At 27.3% G+C, this 24,970-nt stretch overlaps 1 protein-coding gene across 1 annotated transcript; it reads left to right on the forward strand.

Annotated features, from left to right (window-relative positions):
* LOC113371547 (splicing factor 3B subunit 1-like) lies at positions 1-24,921 on the forward strand. Its single transcript, XM_026612179.1, has 19 exons — positions 1-172; positions 4,189-4,454; positions 4,526-4,652; positions 11,572-11,651; positions 13,200-13,415; positions 13,490-13,715; positions 13,803-14,062; positions 14,287-14,476; positions 14,839-15,029; positions 15,926-16,042; positions 16,266-16,430; positions 16,584-16,782; positions 17,196-17,354; positions 18,400-18,538; positions 18,755-18,908; positions 20,091-20,249; positions 21,056-21,244; positions 22,621-22,803; positions 24,615-24,921. Exons 1-19 carry the CDS (start codon positions 145-147, stop codon positions 24,720-24,722), a joined length of 3,156 nt encoding a protein of 1,051 aa, XP_026467964.1. The 5' UTR covers positions 1-144; the 3' UTR covers positions 24,723-24,921.
* Positions 24,922-24,970: the final 49 nt, after the last annotated feature.

Raw genomic sequence — 24,970 nt, forward strand, 5'->3', positions numbered from 1 at the left:
GAAATATATCGATTGAAGTGTGGATTGTCGCAGTAGCATTTTTAGTTTATGTAAAATAAACAATTAAAATAAAATAAATGTGTAAATAGAATAAACAGTGATTGTATGGTTAAATAAAAATAAAATTGTGCTATAGATTTAAAAATGGATAGTATACCAAGGACACACGAAGGTAAGAAAAAAAATAGTCCCATGTCCATTTTTGCTTATGTCAAAATTTTTGTGATTTTAAGGAAAATTTTTGATTGATTTATCCAGTAACTTTGGTGGATTTATTGATAATTTTATACTTGAATGAATGCATTTTTTAATGCAATAGCTGTTAATATATATGGTTTTAATTATTTTACCTTTATACAAAAGGTTTTTATAGATATGACATGCATCTGAAATGGAGTTAAAATTTCAGAACTTTTTAGTTATTTGTTACAAATTCACATTTTAAATAGATTTTGTGTTCAAATATATATAACTGAACATCCATAATTTTAATGAACGTATTTATTTATTTACTTTATTACAAAGCCCTCAGAGTAGATCCAAAAAACTTGACATAATTTGTAAAAATATAATTCCAATAAAAATATAATATGTTTCTAGGTAATTATTAACACTGACTTAAATATAACTCAACTAAATAAATTCTCTAAAACTTCTTATTACATGAAAATTATTCTGAGTCAGTGTTTATTTTCAAAGTTGCAATTCAACAACGACAGAGTTTCAAAACATTTGTTTACATTTTTTATAATAACATTCAAATGTTATTCCAACTTTAATCAAAATTTTTGAAACTTCGATTTTGATGAAACTTCCTAAATCAATGCATTTTTTCAAAGATTAGTTTTCCTGAATAATCAGTACAATTTTATATTGAAAATATAATGTATGCTTAAATGAAATCCAATAGTATTGATTGTTATAGCAAAATCCAGAAGAGACCTATATAAAGTGATGTTTTTATATCTTAAATATGGAATGTTGAACTTATCGAGCCTTCAATACTAAATCGAGTACCTGTCTCATTTTTTTTTTTGCTGAATACATCAACTAAATTAACTAAACACATTTTTTAAAACTTCTTATTAAATGAAAATTATTCTAAGCCATATAACATATGTGCTATCACTGAGTTTCAAAACATTTATTTATATTCTATATAGTAACATTCAAACTACATTTTAAATGTAACTTCATAATTAATCAAACTTTTTGAAACTTTGGCTTCGATGAAAATTATTCTAAATCAATACATTTTTTCACAGCTTTGATTTTTTGAATATGGGGTTGCCAAATCCTACAATCTACGACTTTCATTCATATTTTTGGGATTATACTAAGATTTGGTATTATATAATGTAGATTTGGTATTAATCTAAGTTATTGATGATTAAATTCTCTTAAACTTTTAATTAGATTAATATTAACCATTATTTTTCCTGGCGTGGTATGTATCAATTTTTTACTTGTTATTTTTTAATCTATAATATATTTTAAATTTAACCTTTTTTTTAAACTTTGTGAAAATTCTTTTAGATATTGTAAAACATAAAAAATTGCTGAATGATAACACAAAACAGTGTTGAAACATAAATAAATATTTCATTATTTGTTCTTTTATTTTATTTTGACGATTGGCTGAAAATCAACATTTATGAATCAACAGTGATGTTTTTATATCTTAAATATGGAATGATGAACTTATTGAGCCTTCGATGTTAAACCATTAAGTACCTGTCTCAATTCTTTTTGTGGATACATCAATTCTCAGATTATTGATGTTTAGTTCATAAATTATATCCAATTAAGAATAATTTATATCCGATTCAATTTATTATTCATGTCATCTATTTAATGAATGATGAACTTATTGAGCTTTCAATATTATACCATTAAGTACTTGCTTCAACTCTTTCTGCCGAATATATCAATTTTCAGATTATTCATGTTTAGTTCCTAAATTATGTCCCAATCAGAATGAATTTATATCAGATTTAATTGGATATTTTTGGCATTTATTTAACTAATTTATGTGTTAAATTCTCTGCCTAAATTTTGAATTAAAACTTAATAAAACTATAATATATAGTTGCTAAACAAAATACTTATATCATAAAAATGCTGTTAAATTTGTTAAACAAAATACTGATATAATTAAAATACTGTTAAATTTGTTAAACAAAATACTTACATTATAAAAATATTGGTAAATTTGTCGAACAAAATACTTATATTGCAAAAATATTTATAAAACTGTTAAATAAAATACTTATATTATAAAAATGCTATTAAATTTGTTCAACAAAATACTTCTATTGCAAAAATACTTATGAATTTGTCAAACAAAACAATTATATTGCAAAAATACTTATAAACTTGTTAAACAAAATACTTACATCATAAAAATATTTATAAAGTTGTTAAACAAAATACTTACATCATAAAAACACTGTTAAATTAGTTCAACAAAATACTCATGCATTTGTTAAACAAAATACTTACATTATAAAACTATTATTAAATTTGTTTAACAAAATACTTATATTGCAAAAATACTTATGAATTTGTTAAACAAAATACTTTTATTGCAAAAATATTTATAAATTTATTAGACAAAATACTTACATTGCATAAATATTTATAAATTTGTTAAACAAAATATTTATATTGCAAAACTATTTATAAATTTGTTAAACAAAATATTTATATTGCAAAAATATTTATAAATTTGTTAAACAATATACTTACATAATAAAAATACTGTTAAATTTGTTAAACAAAATACTTCTATTGAAAAAATACTTACATTGTAAAAATATTGTTAAATTTGTTAAACAAAACACTTATACTGCAAAAATACCTATAAATTTATTAAACAAAATACTTATATTGCAAAAATATTTATAAACTTGTTAAACAAAATACTTATTGCAAAAATATTTATAAATTTGTTAAATAAAATACTTATGTTATAAAGAAAACTTTTAAATTTGTTAAACAAAATACTTGTATTGCAAACTTGCATCATAAAAATACTTGAATTATAAAAATACATCAGAATTTGTTGAACTGAATCTTTATATCGTAATAATACTTTGTCTAATATCATAAACATACTTATAAATTTATTAAACAACATACTTATATTTTAAAATACTAATAAATTAAATAATATTAAAAAAATAATAATAATAAAAAAATGATTCATAAATAAATATTCAATTCAAAAAAAAATATTTCAAATAATTATCAAACTGTTCTAATCTATCAAACACTTCATATATATAAATCGTTATAATGGTATCATTATACTTGAGGCTTGGAAAATTAATAAATACATATACTGAATATAGATTCAAATAGGAATAGAAATTGATTTAAAAATTAAAAAAATATTTTTGCATTAAAACTTAATAAAACTATAATATATAAACAAAGTACAATTGAAAAATATTTACTATTAATTTATATCGACAAATAAAATACTATTAGAATTTTATAAACGATACATGAACTGTAAAGAAAAAGGAACTAATATTTATTTGTTGTTTACTTGTTGACACGTACATTAGTTATATACATTTTATAAGATATCTTTACAATTTTACTTTATTTGGTTGTATATAGTTATATAGTGCACCATGTTATAAAATAAGTTGGGAGGAAGATTTTTTGCCTTACTATCTCCCTCCCTATTCCCATTTTTTGCACACCATAATGACGTGCTCAGCATCCGCTCAAGTCGCTCCACCCAAGCAATAGCAATTAGGATCGAATCCCTTTCAAACCTTTTATCTATTTTTAACTATATATTTATCTATCTATGCTTTATTTTGTTATACATCTAATTCTATCTATCTATTTAATAATGAATATATTATTTTCTATTATAAGATACTTTCTCTCTATCTATGTATAACTTGCTCTCTATCTATCTTAATCTCTTTCTCACTTTCTATCTCTATCGATTTATCCCATTTTTTTATTTTTCCTTATTTATTATTTATAATTTCTTTATTTTTTATTTTATCTTATTTTGTCTTATTTTTCCCATTTTTGCACTCCATATTGGCGTGCTCAGCATCCGCCCTAGTCACTCTACCTAAGCAATAGCAATCAGGATCGGTATTGATCCCAATATAATGTTACATATGTTAACTCCTTATTAATCTTTTCCTCTTATTTTAGATATCGAGGCCCAAATAAAAGATATCCAGGCCAAAAAGAAAGTCCAATTAGCCGAATCAAATGACAATGGTGTAGGTTTAACAGACACAGGCTATTTCGATACTGATATCTACGAGAGCAGCAAACAAAGTACTAAATATTCGGGATATGTAACCTCAATTGCTGCAAATGACGAGGTGGAAGATGAGGATTATGAACCAGCACCATTTCAAAATAAAAGACCAGGCTATACAGCACCTGTTGCTTTGCTTAATGATGTTGCACAGGTAAGATAAAAAGTAAAGGATACTTGTTTGTACATACTTGGTTTATTACAATTGTTTTTTTTATTTTTTAGAGTGAAAAAGACTATGATCCCTTTGCTGACAGACGTAGACCCACCATAGCTGATAGGGAAGATGAATATAGACAAAAGCGAAGACGTATGATCATATCTCCAGAGCGAAATGATCCGTTTGCAGAAGGTTTGTACATGAATTTTGTTCAGTTTCTTTTAAACCTACATTTAATTATTATATGTATAGTTTATTATTAACAAATAACTTTATTGAATAATTGTTTATGATATTGGATTGGACTGGCTAGAGTAAATGTGTATGAAAGGGTATGGATGTGAGAACCATTAAGATTTTGTTCTTATCAGTACAGTAAATGGAGAGGAAAAAAGGGTGTAACCTCTGAGTTTTTTTTACTGTGTTCCGATTTGCATGAAATTTTGGAAATAGGATAATCTTATTCTTAAGTTCAAAAGTGAAGACAATTTGCGCACTCTTTAAACAATCATAACTCTATCAATATTTGTGTAGCAGAAAAAATTGAAAAACAATAATTAGCCAGAAAAGACCTTAAATTTTCATCTATATACCTTTATACATATTTTTTTTAAAGAGATATAATATTTAGATATTTCAGAGATATAAGATTTAAATTGATTTTTTTTTCATGAAATCATGAGCTTTTTGAAAATCGTTTTTACTAAAGTTGTGGTATTTTCTAGAATACATCAAGATCTCTTGAACCAAGATAATTCTAGATGGAATACGATTTATTTTAATTTTACTGGAAATGGCACGCATGAAATCATTTGATTTAAATGAAAAGAACATTGTATGTGTCTTGTATTTGCATGATAGCTCACTCATTTTACACGCAAGGGACCCTTGTCAGTACTCATTTTAAGCTTATTTTGAGCACTATAAAACTCCATTTCACTGGAATGCATAAAATGTACCACCTCGCCGCTAGATGGCTTTGAATACAACAATTAAATCTTGAAAGATTTAAAGCTTAATATTGTTTCTAGAACACTTTATTAAACACGGATTTATTAATATTTTAATTGTCAGAATTTGGTTTACTGCAAGATTTTTGTTAAAATGTATATTTTTGGAGATTTTTGCAAAAAATGATGAAAAACACCAAAAATAAACGAATTTTTAGTAGCCAGTAACTTGAAAAGTATTTGCTTCTTTGAAAAACATTGTGAAACATTATTCTCTTATAAATAATTCTTTTATCGACTTCATTTTGAAAAAAGAAAAAAAATTACACTAGTGAGAAGTAATGTCATCCCCTTGAGAAGTGGCAAAGGAGTCTAAATTATTTTCACTTTTGAACTTGAGAGTAAGATGAACCTAATTCCAGAATTTCATAAAAATTGGAGCACAGTAAAAAAAATTCGGACCCAAAACGCTCCATTGACTGGAGACTGGAGTATATTATTAGTTGAAGAATTTTCTTATATTAAGTCTAAAATATTATTTTATACAAAATTCTTGATTTTTTTTTATTTATTTTGTTTATTTTAAATTAATTCTTACTATTTACGAATAGTTGTATAATTTGTGGGATCATTATCATTTATCGAAAGGTCTTTGAGTTTTTGACAAGTTTTTTTTATTGAAAAAACTGTTGACGAAATAACAATTACAAATCCAAATACATTGCCAATAGAAATACAATTATGGCCGAGCACAATGTTTTCCTAATATTTTTCTGAAGTTTGTCATTTGTTTCTTTTTGCTCCATGTGCAGGGTAAGAAAAACATCCAGAGGGCAAACAGATCTAACATCTTTTTTAATTTTAATTTTTTTTTAAATAATAGCTACATTATTTAATCAATGTGGAATACGAATTTTATGGGAATTTTTTTTTTTACACAGATTTTATTATACATATATAAACTTGATCTGGTGTTCTAAAAGAAATATTTATCAGGCTCACCATGTTTTTCCACTATTTCTACTATTTTTCTAAAATTTGTCATTTGTTCTTTTTTGCCCTATGGGCATACTAAGGTCATCCAGGGGACAAACAGATCTAATTTCTTTTTTTAATTTTAATTTTTTTTTTAAATAATAGCTACGTTATTTAATCAAAGTGAAATACGAATTTTATGGAAACATTTTTTTACAAAGATTTTATAATATATAAACTTGATCTGGTGTTCTAAATGAAATATGTATCAGGCACCATGCTTTCTACTCTTTCTACTATTTTTTTTAAAGGGATTTTATAAACTAATTGTTACATTATTTAATCTATATGAAATACGAATTTTATGGAAACATTCTTTTTTACAATGATTTTATTATATTATATAAATTATAATAAGATATATCTTCGGTATAATAGAATAAAGCTGCACTGCTTTAATATTTTTTAATATCTATAAAAATGCAGAGAATTATTATGTTAAACAACGCCTAAATAAATATTGTTTCCACAATTTCACTCATCATGTAATTGTGTTTGAAGAGTATTTATGTAATTTAATATTAACATACATCCATTGACTACTTGTTTTTTTACTATTTCGCTGGCGATACAGTCTCATTATTTGAACAGCTGTAGTATCTGTCTTGTCTATAAAAATAATTTTCATTTTAATAACCTCAAAAATATATAGTACCACGAATAATACAAATTACTTCAATAAACTTACGTTTCTTACACGTCAGATTTTTTATTTGTTTTATTATTCTCACTATACAATCAAAACAATCATACTCATGCGACACGACGACCAATCATAATCGACCCGTATAAAAATGATCTCATCGAGACCGAATGACGAATCATTGCCACTCGACTAGGCCGTAACGCTTTTCCGTTGCATTTGTACAGATTTTCTCCATAGTCGCGCCTAAAGAAGTTTTACTTAAAAAAAATCTTAGATGAAATGTCTTTATTTCGAATGGATTGATATAAATTTATTTAATTTTAATCTCAAAACAAAAATTATATATCCAACTTGAACTTCTTTGGTATTTTTCCACTGCGTATAATTGATTATTGTTTCATCATTGAATGAAATGTTTTCATAATAAAATATCAATTGTTCTTCATTGTTTAGAAATGCTCTGAATTCTTTTATTGTTGATTTTACACAAACACAAACTATATAAAGAATTTTTTAATCACTCAAGTGTTTAATGTGATACACCTGTATGTATTCAACATTAATGAAAAACAGGTGTAAGTGGCACTCTACCTTAAGGCCAGTGAGCTGTTCAGGGAGGGAGGGGATAGTTAGATATCACGTGCATTTATTTTTTTACCTAAATTTTCAAAAAAAAAACAGAAATTTTACGTTTTTTAGTAAATTCGTAATTCATATAGCTGCCGTACAAGTCGATACATTCTGAATGTGCGTTACTTCCGTTGCATTTTCTCTCATTTACGCCCTAGTCGCATCTGAAGAAGTTTTACTTCAAAAATGGTTTTTGTAGCCACAGTATATTTTTTCTAACAGTAGCTGATGTAAATCGAATATTAATTTTTTAATAGTTCTTCAAAATTAAAATTTATCCTTAAATATTTTTTCTTCATTTTTATCAATAAGTTGATCATCAATAGTCAATAAATCAATTGACTATTGATTCTTTTTTGATCAAATATTAGAAATATTACTCCTGGGTGTGTGTATGTATGTATATGTATAAATTTGTGTGAACGATAAATATATTATCGAAGATTCAATTATTTAAAAATATGTTAGTATATAATTGTGTATATCTGTGTGTATATATATGTATATATAAATAAGTGAACGATACCTTTATTATCCAGATTGTATCTTTGCTCCATCGGGTGATCGATTATAGTTGCATGTATGAGTCTATTTAATAAAATTATAAACCTTAACCAAAAAAAACTTCCAAAATTAGAAAGATTTACAAGTTTTAAAAAAATTTCTAATGTGGAATAAAAATTTCCACAGGAAATGGAGATCATCAGTGAACTAAACTATAGAGGAGTTTGAACTAAATATAAAACAGTAGGTCCAGGAATATTTGATATAGAGACATAATATTGTACACTCTGATTTCTTGCAGATGTTTTTTGGGAGAGAGAATTGTGGGATCAGTATCATACCAGGGAGGAAATAGTAGAATTTTGTGTTGTAATACTTCAATAGATGTTTTAATATTTTTAGAAACAAGTTTGATAATCTACGATACTATCTATCAGAATTAGATTTGACCATATGTACTTTGATTTAATTTATAATATTAATTCGATTGATACATATCTTGCTAACTAATTCTTAAATTAAGTTGCTTTTATATATTAAAATATAAACTTCGACAAAATGCGTTTATTTAATATTTATTTATTTAACGCCCATGGCAATGATACAATATATTCTATAGTGTGCAAATTATAAACTAAAGATAATACATGAGAAAATTAGAGTATTCAAGAATTCCTAGACAGAATATATTGTCAGTAAATTTAAGAAAATTCAATAAGTAAAAGAATAAGTAAAAATTTAACTTTTAATTTTTTTCAGAACTCTAATTAGTTAAAATTGAGTTATTGGTGAAATTTTTCACTTTAATATAACTTTTAACTCATTCGATTCATATGAATAAGGACAGAATTTAGCTTGATTTGATTTGATCTCCATTGTGTTAAAATTTAGTTCATTTCATTAATATGAATAAGTAAATACAAATATAATCTAATATTTTTACTTTTATTCATCAGTAACGTTTAACCCACTTTTTAACTCAATTAATATGAATAAGTAAAAATTTACCTTCTATTCTCGATGATAATTTCCATCTCGATATGATACAGATTTATTTCTCTCTTCCATCGAACATTAAAAAATAGCCAATTGGCAACAGCAACTGATGGTTGTTCAAAAATGAGAAAGATTGTTGCAACGTTTTGTAAAAAATCGATCGAAATTTAAAAAAAAATTAATTCTGTTGTCAATGCATGTCGGTTGATTGAAGTGAAACTTCGTAATGCGTAGGGGTTGAAGTTGATATTTAAAGAACTCGTATTGTTATTAATACGAATACGAATATTAAAAATTAAGACTTGATTTTTATTAACATTTATTTAACTTATTAACTTTCAAATAATTAAAATAAGTTTAACTTTTTATTGTCGTTTAATTGTTTCTACAGGAAACTTTTTTAAAATCTCGTTTAATTTTAAGTTAATTTAATACAATACTAAATTTCTAATTTAAATTACTATAAAGGTCATAAATTTTGCAATAAGGGTGTAGTTAACAATTTTAATTTTTAAACAATTTTAAGACATGACTCTTTTTTGAATTTTGTCCCTCAATTTTGCGTTTGACTGTCCATATAGTAGATTTTTTATTATTTGTTTTTTTTTTTTTTTTGTATATCTTTTAATATAATAATAAACGAATAATTAAATTTGCAATAAGTGAAACATTTTTTTTTTATAAAATTTTATTTGGCTTAATTTAGTTTTAATCATGCAGAAACTTATATAATTTTATTAGTTTTTATAATCCGTAAAAATATTTTATAATCTTGAAGCATTTTCTTTCAAATCTATACAAAACATTCACAAACAATTTACAACATTCACAAACAATTTACAGCATTCACAAGCAATTTACAGCATTCACAAGCAATTTGCAGCATTCACAAACAATTTGCAACATTCACAAACAATTTACAACATTCACAAACAATTTGCAACATTTACAAACAATTTGCAATATTCACAAACAATTTGCAACATTCGCAAACAATTTACAACATTCGCAAACAATTTACAACATTCGCAAACAATTTACAACAATTCGCAAACAATTTACAACATTCGCAAACAATTTACAACATTCGCAAACAATTTACAACATTCGCAAACAATTTACAACATTCGCAAACAATTTACAACATTCGCAAACAATTTACAACATCCACAATGGACAATATTCACAAACAATTCACAATCACAAACAATTCACAACATTCACAAACAATTCACAACATTCACAAACAAACAGTACACAACATTCACAAACAAACAGTTCACAACATTCACAAACAAACTATTCACAACATTCACAAACAAACAGTTCACAACATTCACAAACAAACTATTCACAACATTCACAAACAAACTATTCACAACATTCACAAACAAACAATTTGCAACATTCAACAGATAAAATTAAAATATATTACATTCCAGTTACAATATTGTAGAACAGGCGTTTAATGGAACTCTTTAGGAGTAGCATCAGAAGTTTCACTTCAAAAATGATCAATAAGGTTTATATTTTTATAATAATAAGTAAAAAAAAAAGCTATTGATAATATTATAATACAAAAGTATTATAAAAATAGTAATATATATTGATACTTGATACTATTTTTAATTTTATAGTCCAGGATTTTTTTAAAAAAAATTTATATACTTTCACCAAACAATAAACTTTTTACTAGCGAGTTATTTTAATCATTCTATTACCAAGTATTTTTTTATCATCGTTGCAACATCTTTCTCTTTACTATCACTTACATTTTTCAAGTACAAGTACATTTATTTTATTGGTGTGTATGATGAAAAGTGTGCCTGTTAAGAAAGCGTTTATAGAAGTATTAATTTGGCCAGATTTTTTCTAGGTTTGTCACACGATTTACAAAATGTGTCAACTATGTGATTTTTGGGAGATGATTACTTCAAACACGTACGTACCAAACTGAAAAATGGGGATGGATGGAATATAAATTTATACGATTGGAAAAGGATTTGTTATTAGAGGCACCAGTCGAGGATGATATATGTTTCCCTCACTCCTTGAGCTTACAACTAACTTTTATATGTATAAACATATTTTTAATCTTTTTGACCAAACCAGTCTATGCATTTATATTTCATTTATCTAAATTTGATTCTGGTATAAAGATTTTAACACATTATATTTCACCAATCGAGTTCTACTTTTATTTCTCGATGATTAAAATCTTTGTAGTGCAGAATCAATTTAAAATTTAACTTTAAACTATTAATTTAGAAGAACTTTTTCCAACAATTTGAAAGAATTTAAAACTTATTATTGAAGTTAAATTAAAGTAGATGTTTCACTGTATTTTCAGGTGGAAAAACTCCAGATGTGGGGTCCAGGACCTATACAGAAATTATGCGAGAGCAGATGCTCAAAGGAGAAGAATCTGAGGTTAGTTTTGATAATAAAAAAATAATTGTGCATGGTGTCTGTTTTTATGGAAGAAGTGAAACCTCATAATGTAGAAACGGTAATATGAAAGGATGGAAACAGATTTTTAAACAATCTGAACTGCAAAATTTTCAGACAAATAATTTGCAACATTTTTAGACAATTTTTCCTCTTTCTCTTTTTACTTCTTTCCCCAGGTTAAACTTTTAAGTTAAAATTTTTAATGTAACCTGGAACCTGGAACTCGCATTAGAAGTTTCACTTCAATAATAAAAATGATCATTGCTATAATTATATTAAATCTTTTTATTGTAGTCAATTTACATTTTTTACATCACTTACATAAACTGGCTAAAGTCTATATTTTTTTTAGTCATTTTTAGCATAGTCTACAACGTATACAGTGATTTTAGATAGTATACAAGGTTTTGAGACCATTTTCAATTTTTTTCATACAATTTGTAAGATTTTCAGATAATCTACAACGTTTTCAAACCACCTACGACATTTATAGGTCACTAGCAACATTTTTAGGTCACTAACAATAATTTTAGACCACGTACAACGTTTCTACAGACCACGTACAACGCTTTTAGGCCACTAGCAACATTTTTAGGCTACTAGTAATATTTTTAGGTCATTAACAATATTTTTAGACGACGTACAACATTTTTAGACCACGTACAACAATGTTTTTAATCCACGTACGTTTCTTCAGACCGCGTACAACTTTTTTAGGCCGCGTGCAACATTTTTTGGACCGTTTGCAACATTTTCAGGCCACTTGCAACATTTTTTAGACCGTTTGCAACATTTTTTGGACCGTTTGCATCATTTTCAGGCCACTTGCAACATTTTTTAGACTGTTTGCAACATTTTCAGGCCACTTGCAACATTTTTCAGACCACGTACAACATTTTTTGGACCGTTTGCAACATTTTCAGGCCACTTGCAACAATTTTCAGACCACTTGCAACAATCTTCAGACCACTTGCAACATTTCCAGACCACTTGCAATATTTTTAGATCACTTGCAACATTTTCAGACCACGAACAACATTTTTTGGACCGTTTGCAGCATCTTTAGGCCACTTGCAGCATTTTCAGGCCACTTGCAGCATTTTCAGGCCACTTGCAACAATTTTCAGACCAATAGCAAAATTTTCAACCCATTTGCAACATTTTTTGACCGTGTGCAACATTTTTTGACCGTTTGCAACATTTTTTTTGACCGTTTGCAATATTTTTAGACCCCTTGCAACATTTTTAGACGACCTACAAATGTCTACAACATTTTCAGACGACCTACAACATTTTCATACCACTTGCGCAACATTTTCAGACTACTATTATAATATACTACTTTTTCAGACCATTTGCAACATTATCAGACCATTCTCACTTTATCACTTTCTATTCTCAACATTTTTAGACAATTCTCATTTTATCTCTTTCTATATACTCTCCCTTTTTATGAAATAGCACTAAAAGTTTTACTTCAGTAGTAAGATGACAGTTTATAAGAACATTTTTTTCTGTTTTATCTAGTTACGTAAGAAGATAGCAGAAAAATCAAAAGATGGTACATTACAAAAGCACTCAAGCAGCAGCAATGGTGATTCTTTGGGTGTCACACAACGTAAAAGAGGCAGATGGGATCAAACAATCGATGAACAATTTGTTCCAGCATCTTCATCAGCACCTAAGAAGAAAGCTGTTGAGGCCACACCTTCCAGTGCACCTACACCCACTTGGGGAGAAGATGTAAGTAGAAAAAAAATAGTTAAAACATATTATACTATTTGTAAATAATAAATTTCTCTTTCTTATTTTACCAGCGTACTCCAGCTGATCATCGTTGGGATGAAACTCCAGGTCACAAAGCGTATCCTGAGACTCCGGGGGCAACTCCTGGACAAAGCACAAGAATTTGGGACGCTACACCTGCACATCAAGCCGCAGCCACACCTACACATTTGGGAAGTGCTGCAGGTGCAGAGACTCCTGGTCATGGAGATAGATCCAGGAGGAACAGATGGGATGAAACACCAAAGACTGAAAGAGGTATAATAATCAATATAATAAAAATCTTTATAATAAAAATCTTCGTTTTTTGTGTGTTTTTATATTATTTTTCTTTTCTTTCCTCAGAGACTCCTGGTCATAACAGTGGTTGGGCAGAAACTCCTAGGACTGATCGCATGTCATCAGATGTAGGAGGTGGTGTTATAATTCAGGACACGCCTACTCCTGGAGCTTCCAAAAGACGTTCCAGATGGGATGAGACACCAAGTGCAGCAATGACACCTGCTATGACACCATCCATGACACCTGCAATGACTCCATCTATGACGCCGAGCATGACACCTGGAGGAGGAGCTGGACACACACCTGTGTTGACACCAGGCGGGGTAGGAATATAATTTATTAATTTTTTTTAAACAATAATACATCAAACAACAAAATTAAAGCTTTATAAACAATTTTATTGATAAAAAATCTGTTTTTCAATTTATTACTATGCTTACCGGAACAGACTCCTGTATTAACACCAGGAGGGGTAAGACATTTCTAATAACATCTAGTAAATAACACATTTTATTCTTCAATAACTTACATGGAACTATAATTTCAGACAACTCCAGTTGGTCACAAAGCGATGGTGATGGCTACACCCACACCAGGACACTTGGCTTCTATGACACCAGAACAGTTGCAGGCTTATCGTTGGGAAAGAGAAATTGATGAGAGAAACAGACCGTTCACTGATGATGAATTGGATTCATTCTTTCCTGTTGGATATAAAATTTTACCACCACCAGCAGGTAATGGAAGAATTATAGTAAAATAAAAATATATATATTAGGGCGGGTCGATTTATATGATGTCTCTAAAATGATTTCTGACCTTTAAATCAACCTGCCCTAATATTTATATAAACTTGAGTTTATTGATTATTATAATTAAATCAATTTGTTTTTGGGTAAATTTGTTTTTATTAACTTTCATAATATTTATATTAAATATTATTAACATAAGTTATTTTCCCATCCTGGTATGAAATGAAAGCAGAAAATATGTTTGTTTACTTACACAAAATTACATTTTATCACTTATTATTTTAATGGCGTTTCTGAAGAGAGTAGTTTAATATATTATATTTTACATACCTATCTTTTATCTTTAGGTTATATCCCGATAAGAACACCAGCCAGAAAACTAACAGCAACACCAACCCCATTGGGAGGTGCAACTCCTCACGGTTTCTTCATCCAGCAAGAAGATCGGCAGGCCTCACAAACTTTAGTCGATGCACAACCTAAAGGAAATTTACCATTTATGAAACCGGAAGATGCACAGTACTTCGATAAACTTTTGGTAAGAATAATAATAATAGATGATTATAAAGAACAAATTTTTTTTTAAATATATTTCATTGTGGTCACTTTGGACTTTTGTAAATTAATTGTGGGTATTAAGTTCGTTTATTTGTGTGGAAATAACACAAATATTTTATTATTAATAATATATATTTATATATATTAAATATATTAATATATATATATATATATATATATATATATATATAAAAGATATATATTCTACAAAATATTGAAATTTTATATATAAATATATTACATCACTGAGCAATATTAATATAAATTACTAGCAAAAAAAAGAGTGAATTGTATTTATTTATATAATAATTAATGAATTATTTTATATATAATAAATATAAAAAAAAGATTGTTCTGCAGTCAATATATATATATTATATATTCAATATATATATTCAATAGCAAAACATCAAAGAGAAGTTTTTTAACATTTATAAATTCTGCTGATGTTTTACATAATTTCTACAAAAATGTAGTTACTGAACTGGTTGTGATTATCAACATCAAAATGTGATCCTTATATAAAATATATTTGCTGTTTGCAATAAATACTTAAATTAATGAACCCCGAAACAAAAATTAAACTAAATTAAAAAAATTTTTTCTATAAATTTCTAATTTGGCAACTGGTGAATTATGAAATGTCTTCATTTTAATAAATTGATACTGTTTAGAAAAAACTCTGTTGGGATTCAACTACAAAAGATCTTTTTCTTTTCAAATTTTAAAGTAAAACTCACATTTTAAGAGTTGTATTCTAAATTTAAAAAAATATTTAATAAGGGCCCTATTATTATATTTTACTCTCAATGTACTATTTATTAAGAAACTGGACATGTTAATTCTTAATGTTTTTTTTTTTTTATTCTTTTTCAGGTTGATGTTGATGAAGAAGCTTTGAGTCCCGAAGAACAAAAGGAACGCAAAATCATGAAACTTTTACTTAAAATTAAAAATGGTACCCCGCCTATGAGAAAAGCAGCTTTGAGACAGGTAATATATTCAATTTATGGTATTGAAGAATTAATATAATTGTTAATAGTTATTTATTTATTTATTTCACATCTGTGGAAATAATTTTCATTTATTTATTGGTAAATTATATTTATTTACCCATGACAATAATTTTCATTTATATAATGGTAAATTATATTTATTTATTTTTGTTTATTTATGGCAATTAATTTTTATATTTACTATCAATTTTGTGTTTTAGATTACCGACAAAGCCAGAGAATTTGGTGCAGGACCCTTATTCAACCAGATTTTGCCCTTACTTATGAGTCCGACTCTAGAAGACCAAGAAAGACATTTGCTGGTCAAAGTTATCGACAGGATTTTATATAAACTTGACGACTTGGTCAGACCTTACGTGCACAAAGTAAGTACAACAATAATAATACTATTATTATACTATTACTATATTATATTATTATACTTACATATTATATTATTATATATACTATTATTATATTATTGTGCTATTATCAATATCAAATTTTTATTTATTTATATTTATTATTATTTTCTCTAGATTTTGGTCGTCATTGAACCTCTGTTGATTGATGAAGATTACTATGCTCGTGTTGAAGGTCGTGAGATTATTTCAAATTTGGCAAAGGCTGCAGGTTTAGCTACTATGATTTCAACAATGAGGCCTGATATTGATAATATTGATGAGTACGTTCGTAATACCACTGCTCGAGCCTTTGCTGTTGTTGCTTCAGCCTTAGGTTAGTAGAAATAGATAATTAAAAATTAGAATTTAATTACTGATATATATGAACCGAGATTAATTTAATTTATTTTACAGTTTCAATATACTAAAACATTTTGAATTTAAAAAACAGAATATAATTTTTGTCTGATTATTTTTATTAATCAAATATTTCTAAAAAGTCACCAGCTTCAAATTAAACTTTTGTTATAAATTTTGTGAATTTAATTGGTGGAAAATTAAACTACATAATCATAGAAAAGGAAATATATAATATCAATATCTTGAAGAAATTTTGTAAGCTATTAATTGATTATTTGATTTGATTGATTGATTGATTAATAGAGTTTGCCAAGATTTTCTAGTTTATTCATATTTTAATTAAATATTTATTTAATATAATTTCAATTAATGATATTTTTTGTTTAGGTATTCCTTCCCTCTTGCCTTTCTTGAAAGCCGTGTGCAGGAGTAAAAAGTCATGGCAAGCTCGACACACTGGTATCAAGATTGTTCAGCAAATCGCCATCCTGATGGGTTGTGCTATTTTACCACATTTGAAGTCTCTGGTGGAAATTATAGAACACGGTAAGTAAAAATTACTTAAATTATTTTTTTCATATCTGTAAATGAATAACAAGAATAATTGATTTTTATAATAAAAAAAGAGTGCGCGTAAGGTTCACACGCGATTGAAGTAAAACTTTTTTGCTATTGTATGAAATGGCATTTAAGTTAAAAATAAATGCATCATATAACAATTTTGAATAATGTTTATGGTAACACTCGTGATGCCCACATTTATTTATTAATATCTACCATTAACATTTTGTGGTGTTTCTAAATTTATCATCATACTTACACTATATAAGCTTTATTAACTTGCTGAATGAGAAGTTAATTTTTCTCAACGTTTCGTGTCGTTCTGAATCGTTTGACACTGAAATTACAAAAAAAGACGTTTTGTTGACGTTTTCTCAAAATCAGAAACACCAAGTTCATCTGATCGGCGACGCAGTTTCTTAAATGATTTTTTAAACTTTTATTTTGAACTTGTACCAGTTAAAATTTTAATATATAGTATTTAAAAAATTAAAAAAAAGAAAATGATGGTTTGTCTTCATAGTCAAAAGGTTCTATGGAGTTTCTGAATATATCATTTTACTTACATTATATAATCTTTATTAACTTGCTGAATAAGAAATTGATGTTGTCTCAGCATTTCAAGTCGTTCTGGATAGTTTGACACTGAAATTGCAAAAAGTATTTGTGCTTGTTTAAATAAAGATCAGACATTTTGTTGGCATTTTCTCAAAGTCAGATACATCAAATTCATTTGAAACTTGATTAGTTTTGCCATATGATCGGCCAGGCAGTTTCATTATATTTAGCATAAGCGCAGTTTTTTTTGCCAAAAATCCATCATAAATTCTTAGTTTTTATAGAATAGAATATCATTCTTATAATGGACATGAAATGAGATTTAGTTTTTTGGTTTCAAATATTTATACATAATTCAAACTCGTTAATCAAATTGATTATTTACAAATATCAAATATAATGCTTTTTGCATTTAAATATTTTAAATATTTCTTTTTATTGTCAATAAATATGTAAATATAATTTTTTTCAGGCCTGGTCGATGATCAACAAAAAGTACGAACCATTACTGCTTTGGCTATTGCTGCATTGGCTGAAGCTGCTACACCTTACGGTATTGAAAGTTTCGATTCTGTTCTCAAACCGTTGTGGAAGGGTATCAGAACACACAGGTAAAATCAATATAATTATAATTCAGAAGAAAAAAAATGTAATAAATTCATACACAATTTTAACATAAAATATCTTTATTGTACCCAAAGAATTAAAACTTACATTAATGTTTCACTTTTATTAAGTCTTTTTATTATCCATTTATTTTATAACTGCAACATTTTATCTAAAGTTCTATGAACCACCTTTTTTCTATTATTTCTGTTTTTTTACAGAGGTAAAGGTCTCGCCGCCTTCTTGAAAGCTATCGGTTATTTGATTCCCTTGATGGATGCTGAATATGCCAACTACTACACCAGGGAAGTAATGTTGATCCTGATCAGAGAGTTTCAGAGTCCTGACGAGGAAATGAAGAAGATTGTCTTGAAGGTATGATAGATAAAGGATAACAGAAAATGACAAAATAAATAAAATTATACAAAGTATATGGTAGGCTTCTAACGAATAGTATATTGGGCAAAATGCCGAATACCGAATATTCGGCATGTCCAGAGACCTATTACCGAATATTCGGCAGGTTTTTGACGCCTAGAGTCATTCGTATTAATGTAATTACTATTCACAGTTGTTATATTACTAACACTTTAACAAGTGTTATACCTAGACTTGCATCATCTATTCGGTTACTCTTTCTTATTTGGAAAATTTTTGCACCATTTATGCTATTCAGCCAAATACCGAATACCTAAATAACATATGTGGAAGGGAAATAAATCAAAAAACGATTCTTTACATATATAAATGTATTTCCAACTATTTCTTTCATAAACATGTAATATTTTCTATTATAAACATAATAAAATAAATAAAAACTGACCAAAAATATTAATAGTTTTGTGATAAAGAGGCTATGATATCTCTTTATTTAGATGCTTAGATTGATTATAATGAATGACTTTATTCAATATAGATACAACACATACATGTAACCATTGAATGATTCTTATTAAATAATATAAACAATATAACAATAACGTGTTCTTTGAATATTAAGTAAAGAATTCTTCAAAAGGTGACAAATATGTTGAATACCGAATATTTGTTGCAAGTCTAGTATGTATATAGATATTTTTAATTGGAATATATTCTAGAATTGGTTATATATATCATTTTATTTCACTGCGGTGTGAAATGGAAATGGGAAAAACTTTTACAATACTTCTTTCCTGAATCGTTCTTTGAATATTAAAGATTTCTTTAAAAGGTGACTAATATGTTGAATACTGAATATTCGGTGCAAGTCTAGTATAAAGATATTTTTATTCGGAATATATTCTAGAATTGGTTATATATATCATTTTATTTCACAGCGTTGTGATATGGAAATTAAAAAGCTCTTACAATACTTCTTTCCTGAATCGAGTTAGAGTTTAACTCGGCTCACAGACCTGCCCTAGGGCAGTACTACCCATTATCATTTTTTTATCATTTCATTAGTATCTATTTATTTAGTCATTTATGCAAACTCTATTCTTTTAAAATTGCATTGTAGGTTTAGGTTACATTTGATTAAATAATTTCTAATTATTCATTTTTTGTCTTTTATCACAGGTGGTGAAACAATGTTGTGGTACCGATGGTGTGGAAGCAAGTTATATAAAAGATGAAATCTTACCACATTTTTTCAAACATTTCTGGAATCACAGAATGGCCCTGGACAGGAGGAATTATCGGCAGCTTGTTGATACCACTGTAGAAATTGCTAATAAGGTAAGACATAGTAAATATATAAATTATAGAGATGTAAAGAATATCAGTCTAAAAAAAAAAATATAAAAGTTTTTTTCATTATAATTTTATAGTTAATTGGAATAATAGATCCATCTATGAAACCAATGGGTCGATTCTGCCGCACAACAGACCAATGTTATGGCAAGGCCATGTTACGCTCAAACTTCCCAACATTATGCTATTGAATCATACTGAATACTGTCAAAATGTCATTTATTTCCTGTGCATTCAAGCGTTTTACACATAAACTGCTACGTCATTTGTATGTTATGAAGCTGGGTCAGAAAGACTCTGTTATCTAAGATCGTTTTTTGACATTTGTGCAGTTTCTAGGTTGAGTTTTCTATCTGACAACCCTAGAAATACGCCTGACTGTGCACACCTACCACGTGGCTTTTGTCAATATTCAGTATGGAAAGTTCTTCATAACATAGCCTTGCCATAACATTTATCTGTTATGCGGCAGAATTGGTTCATAATTTTAATTAGAATTTCAATAATATTAGTATAATTAAAGAAAGACAAAGAGTATACATATTTATTATTGTTTATGTGTAAAACGCCTGAATGCATAGCAAATACATGACATTTTGACAGTATTCAGTATGATTCAGTAGCATAATGTATGGAAAATGGAATGTAACAGGGTCTTGCCATAACATTTTTCTATTATGCAGCAAAATCGATATCAAGAAATATTATAGTTTCATTGAGAAACACTTTTTAATATTTTTCCAGCTCTCTATGCTTATTCCTGGTTACTTCAAACTTCTTTTCTATTATAGGTTGGTTCCTCAGAAATAATTACCCGAGTAGTAGATGATTTGAAGGATGAAAATGAACAGTATCGTAAAATGGTTATGGAGACTATTGAGAAAGTAATGGGTGCTTTGGGAGCTGCTGATGTTGATTCGAGGCTGGAAGAACAACTTATTGATGGTATCTTGTATGCTTTCCAAGAACAAACCACAGAAGTAAGTGAAGAAAAAAAAATTAGTAGTAGACATATAATGGACTTATTTTTTAAAAATCATACGTTTTTTTTTTTTTTTTTATTTTACATAGCAAACTATATAATAAGTGCATTCAGCTTATTGTATAGTTTGCTACATAAAATAAAGCAAAAAAAAAGTATGATTTTTAATAATTTTGCATAAAAATCATACATTTTTAAAAACCAAATATAAAAACTAATGAGTTATTAGCTATAATTATTTTTAATTAGTGCTTGAGTTACATAAAACACCTATTCGCAGTAGCTTCCAAACTTTTTATACCTGCATCTCTTTTTGAAAAAAAAGAGTGCGCGTAAGGTTTACGCGATTGAAGTAAAACTTTTTTGCTATTGTACGAGATGGCATTTTAGTTAAAAATAAATACATCCTATAACTATTTTGAATAATGTTTATTAGTAATATGGTAACACTCGTGATGACCACATTTATTAATGACAACCATTTTATATATTTATATAATAATAAATTATATATTTATAATAGTATTAAAAATATTTATAATATTTGAGAACAATAATGTAATTAAAATCATATTTCAAATATGACTTGATCGGTCATTGTAATTAGCACTTGGGGCTTGAACCTTTATTAGAGAAGTAATTGTTGATTAATAAATTCTATAATATTATTTCAAACAGTGGATTATATTGAACAATGCCTAAAGAAATATTGTTTTCACAATTTCACCCATCATGTAATTGTGTTTGATGAACTTCATGTAATTAAAATATTTTTTATTTTAATAACATCAAAAATTTATAGAAACTATGAATAATATAGAAATTTCAATAACCTTACGTTACGTATTACTTACGTTTCTTACATGGCACAAATGTTTACTTGTTCTATTATTTTCATTAAGTATTTTAAGTATTTACGGGGGGACAAGGTAAAATATTCTTCTGATTCAGGCATTTTTCATTAAGTCAAGATTTGTACTACGATGTAACCTTAAAACCTTAAGACATTCCGATCTCTATTCACTCGACACGACGACTAATCACAATCGACCCGCATAGAAATGATTTCATCGAAAACGAATGACGAACAGTTCGAGCGTAACGCAACTTCCGTTGCATTTTCACAAATTTACTTCCTAGTCGCGCCTAAAGAAGTTAAATAATGAGACTATAATTTTTCTTCAATTCGGCTACAAAATAATATACAATGTAAGGAAAAATATACATAAAAAATAGCTAATAATTTTTTGGCACCAATTCGACGTATTTGGTTTCAAAATAGCATTTTTGGAGGCATCTGCATGCCCCCTTAATATAGATTTATCATTTATTTTTAACTATATTTTTTTATTAATGAATCTTTTCTCTTTTTAGGATGTGGTCATGTTAAATGGTTTTGGCACGATAGTCAATCAATTAGGTAAACGTGTGAGGCCTTATTTACCACAAATTTGCGGTACAATTCTCTGGAGATTGAATAACAAAAGTGCAAAGGTTCGACAGCAAGCTGCTGATCTTATTTCCAGAATAGCTGTTGTCATGAAAACTTGCCAAGAGGTAAGTGGGGAAATGAATCAGAATAAAACGATAAATTTGGAATTATTTTAATGTCTGTTTGAACGATTTATAAATTAGCAAATCGCATTGATTCGATCGCAAAAATTTGGAAAAGATCGATTTTTTTTTTCAAAAATTTCAAAAACCCTTTCGAAATAAATTTTAAAAAATGTTTTTTTTTTCAAAAATTGCAAAGTCTTTAAAATATTTCCAAAAAAACTGAAGTAACTCAAAAAACGTATTTTCAAAAATTTCAAAAACAATTTGAACTACTAGAGGTGTATGGCATCGTGACTTAAGGCAAATTGCTGGAACTTCCCGCACCATAATGAAATATTTGAAGAATAATATAAAAATTAATGTAAATGAATAATGTAAAAAAATATTTTTTTGGAAATGAAAAAATTAAAAAAAAATATTTCCCAAAGCAATAATTTCGTCAACACAAGAAGAAAGTTTTTTGAATCATTCAAATAAGATGCTTAGTTCTCTCAAAAACTGCCATTTTTAGCGCATTTAGCTCCGCATCTGCGAAACAGCTAGACCTGCCTTTGCCAAAATCTAACCACCTCTTTTCCTCTTCATTACAAATTATTTTTTTGGATCATTCAAATCGGATGCTCCGTTCTCTCAAAAACACGATTTATATTTTCTGCGCTCTTTGCTTCGTATCTCCGAACATTTTGGCATACCTCAGAAAAAATGTGTGTGTTTGTGTGGAAGTATGTATGTATGGACACAATTTTTCGTCCACGTTTTCTGGCGCACGGATCAACCGATTTGTATGGGTAAAAAAATATTCGATTCCTATTAATAAGGAGATGTGCTGATTAGTTTTTGGTAAAGGCGAATTACTGGAACTGCCTGCACCATATTCAAAATTGTTCAACTCTTTTTGAAAATACTTTTGATAATCCTTTTTTTTTCAAAAATTTCAAATTCTTTTAAAATCTTTTAAAAAAAACTAAAAATGATCAAATGTATTTTCACAAAATTACAAAAAAGTTGAAAAATTTTGAATTTGAATTTTTATGGGCAGTTCCGGCAATTCGCTTTAAAACTCAAACTAGCGGTTTTTAATTTCAAATATTTAGCTTTTGATAAATATACTTTTGAATAGTATTTTTTGAAAATTTTAAGAAATTTTAAATATTTTGAAGAAATTCATATTTTTTAAAAAAAAATCGAGGTTTTTTTAAAATTTCAAAAAAAAAAATCGATTTATTTTCAAAATTTTGAAAATTTCAAATTTTTTTGGATATCAAATTTTTCAATTTTGATAATCCTTTTTTTTTCAAAAATTTCAATTTTTTTTAAAATCTTTTAAAAAAAACTATAAATTATCAAATGTATTTTCACAAAATTACAAAAAAGTTGAAAAATTTTGAATTTGAATTTTTATGGGCAGTTCCGGCAATTCGCCTTAAAACTCAAACTAGCGGTTTTTAATTTCAAATATTTAGCTTTTGATAAATATACTTTTGTATAGTATTTTTTAAAATTTTTAAAAAAATTTGAATATTTTGAAGAAATTCATATTTATTTTAAAAAAAATCGAGGTTTTTTAAAATTTCAAAAAAAAAAATCGATTTATTTTCAAAATTTTGAAAATTTCAAATTTTTTTGGAATTGCTCTACAGAAATATTTTGTTTTTGCATATTTTGAATATGGTATGGGCAGTTCCAGCAATTCGCCTTAAGGTTCAAACTAGTTTTTAATTTCAAATATTTAAAAACAGCATGTTGTCATTATTCAAATCATTATTGGTATCTAATTTATTTTTAATTACTAATTTATTTTTTTCCTCTAGGAAAAGTTAATGAGCCATTTAGGCGTCGTCCTTTACGAATACTTAGGAGAAGAATACCCCGAAGTACTCGGTTCCATCCTTGGAGCCCTAAAAGCTATTGTCACGTAATCGGTATGACCAAAATGACACCTCCAATCAAAGATTTACTCCCCAGACTGACACCAATTTTGAAAAATCGTCACGAAAAAGTACAAGAAAACTGCATCGACCTTGTCGGCCGAATTGCTGATAGAGGACCAGAATACGTCTCCGCCAGAGAATGGATGAGAATTTGTTTTGAATTGCTAGAATTGTTAAAGGCCCACAAGAAGGCTATCAGAAGAGCTACGGTGAACACTTTTGGTTATATTGCAAAA

The sequence above is a fragment of the Ctenocephalides felis genome, unplaced genomic scaffold (assembly GCF_003426905.1).
Source record: "Ctenocephalides felis isolate EL2017-DRISC unplaced genomic scaffold, ASM342690v1 CF-g0.4_SCAFFOLD_00845, whole genome shotgun sequence".
Classification (NCBI taxonomy): domain Eukaryota; kingdom Metazoa; phylum Arthropoda; class Insecta; order Siphonaptera; family Pulicidae; genus Ctenocephalides; species Ctenocephalides felis.